We start from the raw sequence: 12,699 nt of genomic DNA on the forward strand, positions 1-12,699 counted from the left end.
CCCCCCCCCAATTAGACTGCATCTGATGGGTTCTGATGATCACGAATCCCCGTGGACGCACCGCTCACCAAATTCTGCCGCTGTCTCTGGTCCGTCTGCCCCACCCAACACTGCTTCACTTCTATTTCTTAGATCACCTCTGCCGAGAACTCGGTATAAATGGGACCACTGCAGTATGCAGTCTTCTTCTTCTTCTTTTTTTAAATAAAGATTTTATTTATTTATTTGACAGAGACAGCCAGCGAGAGAGGGAACACAAGCAGGGGGAGTGGGAGGGGAAGAAGCAGGCTCCCAGCGGAGAAGCCTGATGTGGGGCTCGATCCCAGAACGCCGGGATCATGCCCTGAGCCGAAGGCAGACGTCCAACGACCATGCCACCCAGGCGCCCCAGTATGCAGTCTTCTGCGCCCATCTTTTCTGAATAGCTTTATGGGTATCTAGTCCCCAAGCCATAAAATCCAGCCATTGACTGTGGACAGTCTGACGGTTCTTTGTCTGCTCACGGAGCTGAGACACTCCAGCACAGCTGCTTTTGCGACTTCACATCCCCTACAACAGAAACTGTACCCGTTACCAGTCCCTCCTCATTCCCCCCGGCTCCACGGCCCTACTCGGTGTCTCCGTTCTGTTCGTCTTCTTTTGCTCAGTAGGACACTCGCTGTTTTTGTGAGCGTGAGTAGTCTGTTCTTCTCACTGCTGAGCTGTATTTCAATGCATGGGCAAACCTCCGTTTCCTTACCCAGTCTCCTGTTGGTGGGCGCCTGGATAGGACCTATTTGTGTAGGGAGGGGAGCGGTTCCAGCTGCCAGCAAGACTATTTCTGAAGTTACAGAGGAGACAGCAACGGGCATAAATGGGCAAGAGCAACATGTCCCTAAATCAGACGGCAAAGCCTCTCTACACTCAACATGCCACACACAGGAATCACAACATGCACAGTGACAAGAGAGCGAATATCCTCCCCAGAGCAACGATTCTTTCAGAAACACGAAAACCAGAAAAAGGATGAATACACCAAAACTAATACCAAAGAGGAAACTCACAAATGTACACACCAGTGCTCAGTAATCAGAGACGCTCCAGCTCTGACGGTGATAAAACAGATATCTTCCAGACATGGTGGGGGGGAGTAATGCTTTGAACGGCCTCTTTACAGCATGACTTGTCAGTATGGGTCCAAATTAAATATCTGTCTTTTTATAATAATTTGGTCAAGGGGAAAGGTCACAGAGGTGTGGAAAAAATAAGCTACAAAGGATGGTCATCACAGCATTATATGTAATAGATAAAACTAGACTACTAATACTCCATAATTCAACAGTTAATACTGAGAGCTGATTATGTAAATTATGATAGAACCAAACAATAGTATGGCTATAAAATACCCCAAATTTTATTGTTTCTGTTTCTATGCATCTTGTAAATTTTCTACGATAAACATGTATTACTTCTGAAATGCTAATTAAAGAAACAAAATACAACCAAAGGCATACACAGTACAACCGGGATCAGCGCCACCCCCCCCCCCTTGTGTCAGCCGGTGCCTATTCCTGGAGAAACACAGAGACGTGAGCTAAGAGTCAAGTACTAGAGGAAGAAAGGAGAATGTTCACATGGTCCTGTTACCACAGTTTAGAAGTTAAGTGAGATCTCGTGGACAGCTAAAGACGAGCTCCCTAGCTGATCAAGGGCAGGGTAAGACGGAAAGATGGGAGACAGACGACGTGCTGAGGAGGGACAGCAGGCAGTGGGAGGGCGGGAGAGGCAGCTCGTCAGCAGGCTGCACGAAGAGCATCACAGAATCAGAGGGGTCAGAGGGCCAGACCACAGTGTTCCGGAAGGCGCACATCCACGCTTACCCTCCTCTACAAGCGGGGCGAAAGAACATAGAGAAGTCTGCAGACTTATATCTGCTGACGCAGGAAAAAAATTCCACTAATTCTTCACCGATCACGAGCAATTATAATTAGAATGTCATCTTTCTGGAGAGGCAGCTGTGTGAACTCGACTAATGAGCAATGGCACAAGAGTCACAGAATGACAGGCGCATATGTGCAGGCGTGTGCCCGAATTCCAAGGCCGTGGCCTGCAGAGGGTGTTAAAGGGGCAGGGCGCTCTTCTATCCCCCACCAGCCTTCCGTCCCAAACAGTGAGACAGCAGAGAACCCTAAGACGGTGTGCATCCCTGGCTCCTGTGCCAGCGACCCTAACCTCATTCAAAGCTGACCATCTGTAACGTGGCAAGAGCCTGACTCCTCCTGCGAACGGCAGAATTTCTGAGAGGGATGTCAGGCTTTCCAGTCCTCGTGAGGCACAGGTTTGAAGGCTGGCAAAGGCAGCACCAGACTGTGTCCACAGCCGGCGACTGTAGCCAGACAGTTACCAGGTCACTGAAAAGCAGTTTTCAAAAGCCAAAAGGTATTTGGAAAGGTATCTTTCTAGGTGCATCATACGTATTTGGTGCCCATTTTATTCACACTGGAAACGATCCTAGGGATGTTTCCCTCTTAAATGACCTTCAGCACGTCCATATGAGCTGTGGTGCTCAAGTAGGAGACACAGGCCCATCTGCTCCCATCTTCTCCTTGGCACTGAGACAGAGCTCCTGCCTGGCAGAGAAGACACGGGCCGCACAAGAAAGGGCTCCTCACGAGATGCGCCCACGGGCACCACTCACATCTAAGACTCACTGCCATGCTGCCCCCGCCACAAGGACACCACAGCGTGGCCGATGCCCTCCAGGTTCCCATACACTATAACGGAAAAGCGCACCATTCTACAACCAAGGGTCTGCCACGCCGGCCCCCGCCCCATCCCAACCCCTCACTGTGTATCCTCCGGCACTCTCTGGCCCTGCGAGAATTCTGGGCTCAGGCCATGACACGGCTGCTCTACCGACCAGTCCTTCACTAAGTACGCTGAGTGTGGCCACCAGTGGGGACATCCCTGTACTGAAGCAGCAGAATGAAATCACAGGGGTGTCCAGCTTTTTTATGGTGACACAAAGGGACCTTCCCACCCACATCCGAAGTGTGAGGCGCGTGAGGCAGCAACAGAACAGAGGAAGCGTCCCTCTCCTGCGCAGTCGAGAGTGGCGGTGCCCCGCGGGCAAGGCGCACCAGCGGGCTGCGTGGTGAGGGACTCCTGAAGTCAGCTCTCGGGGGCTCCGTCCAGCCACGAGGCACTGGCTGGCATCCCTCGAACGGTCTAAAGACAGGGCAGCCAGAGACCTCGAATTCAGTGTGGGAGGAAAAAAATTAAGATACGGGTTTGAGGAGGTTAAGTGAAAACCTCGGTGGTCCTGAATGTGAGTTGGAAGTACCAGTAAAAACTCCAGATGTGTTTTGTCTTAGAGAAACTAACCGTGTGACCAAGTAGTAGCAAGGAGAATGTCGGCCCTCAGTGCGGTCTCTACATACCATTTCCCAGCAAAGGGAACCAGGGCTCGTTCGAGGAATGGCTGATTCCAGCTCCGTGGTAAGAAATGGACAAGATGACCTATAACTCAATAATAAAAAGACAACCCAGCTAAAAACTGACCAAAGAATTTGAACAGACATTTCTCCAAAGAGAGAGAGAAATGGCCAATAAGCACAGGAAAGGAGACTCAGCATCCTTAGCCCCAGGGAAGCACAGATCAACGCCACCGTGGGATCCCACTTCGTGCCCACCGAGACGGCCGCGTCCAAGAGACCAGTGGGAACCACGAGGATGTGGAGAAGCTCGAGCGGCTGGACCCCGCAGAAGCTGCTGGGGGGGATGTAAGATGACGCCGCTGCTGTAGAAAACACAAGATCAAACGCAGAGTTAGTGTGTGACCTGGCAACTGTGCGCCCAGGTATACAACCAAGAGAAAGGAAGGGATCCGTCCCCCGAAACACGTGTACAGGAGTGCTCACGGCAGCATTACTCCTAACTGCCGGAAGGCAGAAACAACTCAGACATCCAGATGTCCACGAATACACAATACGTGGTATATCCACACGATGGGATATTATTTGGCAATAAAAAGAACACATGCTCTAACATGGGTAAATTTGGAAACCATTACACTGACAGGAGCTGGTCCCAAAAGGCCACAGAGGATACAATTCCATTTATATGAAATGTCCAGAACAGGCAACTCTACAGAGTCAGAAAGGAGACCAGTGGCTGCGTAAGACTGAGGGGACGGAAACAGAGGAGGGAGGGTATGCGGAGAACATAAAGGACATGAGGTTACTTCCTGAGGTGATGAAAGTGTTCTAAAATTGATTATGGTGATGGTTGTACAATTTGTGAATATCCTAAAAAAAAAATCACTATATTGTACACTGTGAGAGAAATCCACTGTATGGCAATTAGATCTCAATAAAACGTTTCCCACCACCGTCACCACCACGCCCAAATAAAATAAGTATCAGAGGAGCCTGGAATATCTTTTCATACCAAAAGGTAAGAAAACTACCACAGACCTCTAGGGTCATGTCACAGGGAACTCAGGAAACAGCCTGAAGACGTCCTCAGTGGCCCAAGATGGGGCCTGGGCACCAGGAAGAGTGAAAACGCAGTGGACCGGAGCGTGGCCGGCATGGTCACAGCCATGAGTTCAAAATGGTATCTGAAAAAGCTCAGTTCACTGGTCATGTTAAAGGGTGCTAGGAAACACTCACTATTTCAATAACTGGTAAATAAGGGAAGGAACAAAGCACCGATCCTGCCTTTTCTCCGAGAATCAGAACTCAGGATAACCACAAATTGACACGGGAAATCTGCCATTTAAGTGTATCCCAGCAGAGTCACGATAAAAGACAGGCACAAAGAATTAGAACGTCATCATTTGGCAACCCCTAATCAATTAATGGATCCAGGCAATAATCATCAACGGCTACTAACATCAAAAAGGGAAAGATGCCTCTCGATGGAGGTGCGGGGCGGCACCTAGGAAGCACTCAAAATACGAAAACCCGAATCTCACTCAGCCTTTAATTGTACAGGAAATTCCAGGGACAGAGGATCGTGCTGAATGACACGGCGCAGACGTCATCAGCACGGTCCAGAATGTGGGGGACTTTCTGCAGCAGCAACCAAGCCCTTCTAAAAAGACAATTAAGTTGCAAGGACAAAAACACAGAGAAAAGGGATCTTCAGACGCATATTAACGAACTAGTAAGTGTATGAGCTTTATTCTTTTTAAGATTTTATTTATTTGAGAGAGAGAGAGATGGCAGAGCACAGAGGCAGAGGGAGGGGAGGGAGCAGACTCCCCGCTGAGCAGAGAGCCTGACATGGGACTGGACCCCAGGACCCTGAGATCATGACCAGAGCCCAAGGCAGACGCTTACCCAGCTGAGCCACCCAGATGCCCTGAGTGTATGAGCTTTATTACGTAGAGAACTACACCCTGCGTGCAGGCCAGGTCCAGCCCAGGGCTTGCTTTCTGTGAGGCCCTCCAGGTAAGAATGCTTTGTTAAGGGGGTGCCTGGGTAGCTCACGGTTAAGGGTCCGGCTCGATTTCGGCTCAGGTCCTGGATCAAGGTGGTCCCCCCCTTTTCAGGCTCCGTACTCAGCAGGGAGTCTGCTTCTGGCCCTCTCCCTTTGCCCCTCCCCCACCTCATTCTCTACTCTCTCTCTCTCAAATAAATAGAATCTTTAAAAAAATGAAAATAATTAAACAACAAAGAATACGAAAGAGAGACCAACAGGCAGCAGAAATCACATGTAGCCCGAGAGGCTTCCATATTTACCCCCTGGCCCCTCACAGAAAAAGCTCGCCTTGTCCCAGAGCTCTGCACTAAGGCATTTACGGACGGAAGGACGGACGTCTGGGATTTGCGGGAGAGGCATCAGAGGTACAGAAAACTGGCCGTGAGCCGACAACTGTGGGAGCCACACGATGGGGCTTCACTGTACTGTTTTTTTTCTTTGTAAATGTTTGAAGTTTTTCATCAAAAAATGTAAAACAGGCTGAATGAGGAATAAAAGGGACGGCTTATTTGAGATGTTAGTGTGGCGGGGACAGCTGGTTGCCCCACGCTACCTGTTCTCCCTTATTAATAGAATTTCAGCTGGGTATGGGACCAAATTCTGGTCAATATAATGTGACTGAGTTCTGTGAGGCCTTTGAGGAAGCATCCTTAAATGGAGAGGGCACACCCTCTTTCTCTTCCTCCTCGCTGGCTGGAATGTAGTAATAATGGATGGAGACTGAGCAGTCATTCTGGACCATGAGGTGGAATCCATGTGCTAAGGNGGAATGCAAGAGGGGTGAAGACCACATCCCTGACCATTGTATGAAAATGTCATTAGCCTCAGACTGCCTATCAGACTGTGAACTTCTTGTACACGAAGGAGAAATAAAGTTTTATCTTTTAAAAACCAGTATTATTTTGGATTTTCTTGTAGTCAAACCTAATCCTAACTGATACGGTCAGAAAAATATTTTTCAAAATATTCCTGTTGAAAGTGAAAACTGATAGAGGGAAATCTCACTAAAGTGGAGCTGGTTGGCTGAAAGGGAAGCCACACCACTGCCGTCAATTCCAGGAAGAATCATCAGTTAGAGACCCCGGCAGAGGCATCCACAACAGGAGGGAATCATGACTACAGACCCAACAGGGAAGGACGGACGCTGCTTCTCCTGGGAGAAATCCACTACCCAGCAACTCAGCCAGTGAGAAACCGCCCTCGCCCTAAACGCCTGCTTTTCTCCAGTGGACTTTGGTTCAGGACAGCCCTTCCCAACGTCCTCTGCCTTCTCCATAAAGTCATGCTCCTCTCCTTTCTTTGTTGGACTTGCCTGTGGTTTTGCTGTAGCTTGCATGTCCCACATTGCAATTCTCTGCTATTCCCAACTAAGCCTGTGTGTGCTGGTAAAATAACGGATTGTTTTATTTTTTAGGTTAACATATAGGAAGGGAGTCTGGCATGGTACACAAGCCCAATTCTGGGTGGTGATGGTTGAACGACAGAACTGCAGGTATTCCACATTTTCCTCTAAGGCTGTCAGCGTGAGACGGTTTAGTGTAAATGGTGGGGAGGGAGGAGCTGGAGGTCAGGGGAAGAGGCTTTAGGTCTGAGAATCGACATCCCTGGAAGGTCTGCAAAGAGGGCAAAGCAGAGCCCAGGGAGGTGGGTAAGAGACTGCGTGACTGAGATAAGAAGAGAAGCTGACATTGAGACGGCAAATGCAAGCAGAGCTGGGGCGCTGGTTGCGGCACCCACTGGAGCCTGAGGCTCTGGCTCCCAACAGCCAGGTGCTAGGGAAAGTTCGAGCCTTCACGTTCCTTCCCTGGGGAGTCACCATCCTCTCTGAGCCTCGGGGCCCATGAGCAGAGCACCTGCCTGGGGCAGATCAGATAATAACAGGTCTCTCTTTTGACCTGAGATGCGTGGAGAAGAGCCACGACCACTGTCAAGAACTGGTAGACGTGGGTATGAACATCTCTACGGTTAATAGTACTTACCCACAGTTTACTGGGACCTAGCACTTACCAGGTACTTTATATATATTATCTTACTTAATCTTTCTTCAGTTCTTCAGGGTAAATATTTTAAAACCTACGTGAAATTCACAGAAGTAACTTGCCCAAGGTTACAGAGCTAACAAGTGACATTTATGCAGGGCTTTAAATAATAAATGGTACTAAACAAAGTAATCCTGTTTTAAAACACTTCTTCAACCTTTCAGAAAAAGAATCCCATTTACCAACTGAATGAGTTACTTGAAAGACGGTGACTCAGTTTAAAGGAACGTGCCAACACTTCTCCTACAAGTGGGATGACGACATCCTCACAAATCTATTTTATTTCTGCACAGCCCTGTCCCTCCCAGTCAGCTGAGGCTCGCACAGCACCAAGACACGGGCTTATAAGGTGTGCTCAGCCGGATGGGGACACTGGGAGAGAAGCTGGAGGCCAGCTGGCGTGGAGGCAGGAACACAGTCGGCCCCTCACACAGAAGGGTGACGGGGAAAGCACAGGGCCTGGGGTCCAGCAGGCCCGGGTGCAAGGCACGACCTTGCCACTGCCGACTGTCTGCCGGAGCCTGTCCCCACACCTGTGAAGGGGAGATCACGCCCACCTTCAGAGTTGTTCTGAGCATGAGGAGGGAAAAAATGTCAGCTATTGTTACTATGAGGCCCCAGTAACACATGCCAACAGCACAGTGTCTGGACTGTTCCAGCTGCTGAAAGCTTCTAGGACGAGGCCAACTCCTGCACGCCCCTCTGGCGTTGGCCTGTGTCTCCCTGAGGGAAGAGTCTCTGACCACCCTGAAAAAGGAAGGTCACCCAAATAGCCAAGTAAGGCCACGTTTCTTTTATAACACTCGTCCCAGTTATAATTACAGATTACAAGCTCTGTTATCCTTTTCCCTCTTTTGATTATAAGCTGCATCGGGTCCAGGACTGTACCAGCTTTATCACTATATTCCCAAAGCCATCACACTGCCCGGGGCACAGGCGGTTCCCGAGTAAATGAGACGGAACTGAACTCCCAGAGCTCATCACCTGAAGAGTCTTCGCTCTGGGTAAAGTATTTTAAAAACAAGTGAAGAAAAGTTACTTGTTTCCAGACATGGATGGGTCCGTGATCAGTCACTTTCTCTCCCTCTCTCTCACTGGTCAGTTTGAAAGATCAGAGAACTGCTCCTTTTAGGCATGTCTTTCAGTCGACACTGTGGTGCTTTAATGATTCCATAATGGAAACGGACTTGGGAACGTGACAAAGCTCTATGCACAGAAACTCCATCTCGCCTGTTTTGGGCATCCTAACTTGTTTCGAACATCTCATTATAATCTGGCAGAAGGAAACCTGAACAATGTCACCTGCAGAACAATTTTCAATAACAGCATTTCCAGAAGGCTGGACAGGAAGAGCCGGGGCGGGGGGCGGTGAGCCAGAATCCTACACACTCTGCTGATGAAGTGTGGACTCAGGGCACGTCTCCTCCTGCCCTGCCGACCTCGAAGAGCTGCAGGCAAGATCAAATGGGATAATGCGTACGACCGCACTCCCAAACCTGGATAGCGACAAAGGTCTTGCACAACCACCACTCTGGGCTGTTACACCCTTAAGTCTCATTGGCCAAAACAGACAACGTTATTAGGACCTAATAAACTTTGGGGAATGAAGAGAACCTGGAGCCATCAGAGGAGACTTGGTGTCACCCAGCCAAGCCTCCCTCTAGCAGACGCGGCGGCTACTTACCTGGCGCTGGAGGCAGGGGGCCACCAAGACTTCCCCAATGGACACAGTTCATTCTGGAGCAATTCATACCATTAAGCAATGCCTTCTTAGCTTTCCCTCTGTAGTGTTTTTACCATGTGGGGGTCCTTATTCTACTCTCCAGAGCTTCCGGGGATGTCAACAAGGAGGCAGCGTTAGGAATCTGACAGCATGGTTGAGTGGAGAAGGAATTTTTTAGAGTCCCTCAGCTACAGTTTTAGACTGAAGGGTATAGAAAGGAGGATGACACAGCTGGGGTTTTCTTGTTTTTTTAATCCCCCCAAGCCAAGAGATTAGTTTCTAAAGCATACACCTAGCACCGCAAAATTAGTAAAAAAAAAAAAAAAAAAAAAAAAAAAAAAAAAAAAAAAAAACCGCAGCAAAAGCCTGAGTGCTTAGTATGTGCCAGGCATTGTTCTAACAACCCTGGGGTATATGGCACTATTATTACACCCGATTTATGGACGAGTTAATTAAGGTACAGAGTCTTTGACTGAGTATATTGCTCAAGGTCACAGATTAGTAAGTAGTGAACTTGGGATTCAAACCCAGCCAGGCCCCAGACTAGCCCTCTTTCCACTACATAACATAGCCTCACGAAATAGCAGGATCTCTACTTGCCCACTGCTCACGGCCCTAATCTTGACCCAAAGGCCCTCACCCACCTCATGCTTACACTCTGCCTTGTTCCTCACCCACTAGGACTTATTGTCTCTAAATCAGAGTTTGTCCCCCGGACCGCAATTCCAGACCCTCTATGGCCTTCGCCTCCTACCTTAGCTGTGGTTCCCAATTTCCCATCATGCAGTTTCCGACTTCCCTGGCTAGTAAAGTCACAGACCGCGTCAAGGATTTCAAATCCAGACAGTTTCACTTCTTACTCATCTCAATCCCGCTTTTCTACCAAGAATCCCAGAAGTTCTTAGAACATGAAAAGGTAGCAGTTGACTTGCTGAGAATTTCGCTAAAAGTCAGTGCAAAAACAATTTCCTCTGCATTGTGTCTAGCCGGCAAGCACGCACAGCCAGAGCTGTAATACAAAGACTCACGGAAGATTTACTACGTGCTCAATAAAGGCTGAAAGCTTCTGGAAGCTTTTCCAGCTATGGAGACGAGCACTCCAAAGGCTTCTATTGCTGTGAGAGCCGTTTGTACCAGAGAGAAGTAAATGGCTGTGGGACAGAACAGCACACGCACACCAGAGACGCTGGAAGACATTTGTTCTAATGTGTTCCGTTCGGGAACAAGGTCTTGTGTGACAGATGCCCAGCATAGAGGCTGCCGGCGCCCGCGTCTTACCTTCACTCCGTCCAGCACGGCCTTGATGACTCCCTTCACGGTTGTCACCGTCTCTTTATCTTCTGAGTTCACACCTTCTAGCATCACCTGGTCAGACCAACGGATGAGGTTGGCGAGACTTTGGTATACTCGGCTATAGCAGGAGGAGAGGGCTGAGCTGGGAGGAAGAGAAAAGTTTGTGAAGAAAGTTAAACATCTGGGGGCGCCTGGGTGGCACAGTCGTCAAGTGTCTGCCTTCGGCTCAGGGCGTGATCCCAGGGTCCTGGGTTCGAGCCCCACATCGGGCTCCTCTGCTGAGAGCCTGCTTCTTCCTCTCCCACTCCCCCTGCTTGTGTTCCCTCTCTCGCTGGCTGTCTCTCTCTCTGTCAAATAAATAAATAAAATCTTTAAAAAAAAAAAAAGAAAGTTAAACATCTAAAGTGTGATCATCACTTGAAGTGACTGTTTAACACAGAACCAGTTTCTCGGTGAGGAGGGCATGTTTCTCCATCTTTCTGTAAGAGCCACACCTCCTTTTTTGATAATGCCCCCCACACCCGGACCTACGCCCTTACATCCAACAAATGCTGTATGGAGCTTTATACTCTAGGCTGTTATAAAATTTTTTTTCATTTCCCAAAATTCCATCACAATAGTTTATATACTTCTGCAAACTTCACACCCCCTGCGAGATTCTGGCCTCTGTCAAGCAGTGCCCCATCTTCCCCTCCTCCTCGCTGCGAATCATCGGTCAAAGCACTGCACACTTCTTGTTCTCGATCAGACTGACATGTTAAATGTGTCACAAGGAGCCAAGAGGTGTGCAGAGTTTTAGCAGGCAGGATCCTTTACCGAAACAGTTCTAAACACGAGCTCCAACAGATCTGGAACTCACTAGAATTCCTTCTAACACGGGCTCAGCTTCCTCATCCTCTGCACTGTCTTCATGGCAGACACGCCAGAGCAGCGCACTAACGAAGAACGTTTCAGGATGACAGATGAGAGGCGAGGAGGCCTGTGGTGGGGGCGGTGCTGACTGCACACTGCGATGCCCGCATATGCACAGCAGAAGGCCCGGAGACTTCCGGACGCCTCAGTGATTGGGGAGGGGAGGCCCAAATGTAGACTTTTCAGATCTCCTACACATTTTTAAGTAACTAGAGATAATTTCCTCTAGAAATTATGGAAAAGATTATTTTTCCATTTTAAATATTATGTATTATAAGAGAGGAAGAGCAAAAACATGGAAAATTTGGGGGATGCCCCTTCCTCCACTCAAAAAAAAAGTGGGGGGACAAAAGGAATGAGGCAGACGTTTAGGAGTCAAAGACAGAATTTTGAGGAAAAGATATAATATTGTAAGATATGATTAAAACAGGTTCTAAAAGGGTACCCAGGGGGCTCAGTCAGTTAAGCGTCTGCCTTCGGCTCAGGTCATGATCCCAAGGTCCTGGGATTGAGCCCTGCATTGGGCTCCCTGCTCAGTTGGGAAGCCTGCTTCTCCCTCTCTCCTCTGCCCACCCCACCCCACCCTGTGCTTGCGCGCTCTCTCAAATAAATAAATAAAATCTTAAAGAAAAAGAAAAGGTTCTAAAAACAAAGCCATTTAAAACAAAAACCTGAACCAAACAATGCTGTGGTGAGTTCTTCAAAATCAGGTAAGGAGGAGAAAACTTTTCCAGGACGTCTACAATTTCCATCTAGCCAGTGATTCTGCTCTGTGCATGTTCCAACAGGAGACAGAACAGTCAGAAAGAATGAAAGCCAACTCCTTGAGTCCCATTAGAAAGAGGAACAGTTTACCAAAGGGGCCCCGAGAGAGCCAGGGCTTGGCTGCCTCACAGAGTAACAGGAGTGACAAGCACTTGGTGTTGGACCCACTCTCTTGGGAAGGAGGGTCGAAGGAGGGAGACAAGAACTCAATCTTCTCTGGGGGCCACACAGGAGGCGGCGCCATCCTGCGGGGGAGTGGGGGGGGGTGATACACACCGCTAGCACCCTCCCCACCTTCAGGCAGGGCCAGGTGAGGCCTCTGTGAACAAAGACTGCCGCCTTCTGCCAAAGCGCCCGTGGGGGATTCCACCAAAGCACCAATCACACTGTTGAACTACTGGCAGGGATTAGCCGAAAAGGAGGCGGGGAGACATTTTTCCGTAACACTTAATTTCTACCTGCGCCGAGTGGCAACGCTTCCCTGAGAGCACCTGACGAATC

At 49.0% G+C, this 12,699-nt stretch overlaps 1 protein-coding gene across 1 annotated transcript in view; it reads right to left on the reverse strand.

Annotated features, from left to right (window-relative positions):
- RAPGEF1 (Rap guanine nucleotide exchange factor 1) overlaps positions 1–12,699 on the reverse strand; it is a 131,020-nt gene that overhangs the window by 44,083 nt on the left and 74,238 nt on the right. The window contains exon 5 of the mRNA XM_040631355.1: positions 10,507–10,663. Coding sequence (XP_040487289.1) covers positions 10,507–10,663 — 157 coding nt within the window. The remainder of the gene's footprint in view (positions 1–10,506; positions 10,664–12,699) is intronic.

The sequence above is a fragment of the Ursus maritimus genome, unplaced genomic scaffold (genome assembly GCF_017311325.1).
Source record: "Ursus maritimus isolate PB19 unplaced genomic scaffold, ASM1731132v1 scaffold_17, whole genome shotgun sequence".
Taxonomy (NCBI): domain Eukaryota; kingdom Metazoa; phylum Chordata; class Mammalia; order Carnivora; family Ursidae; genus Ursus; species Ursus maritimus.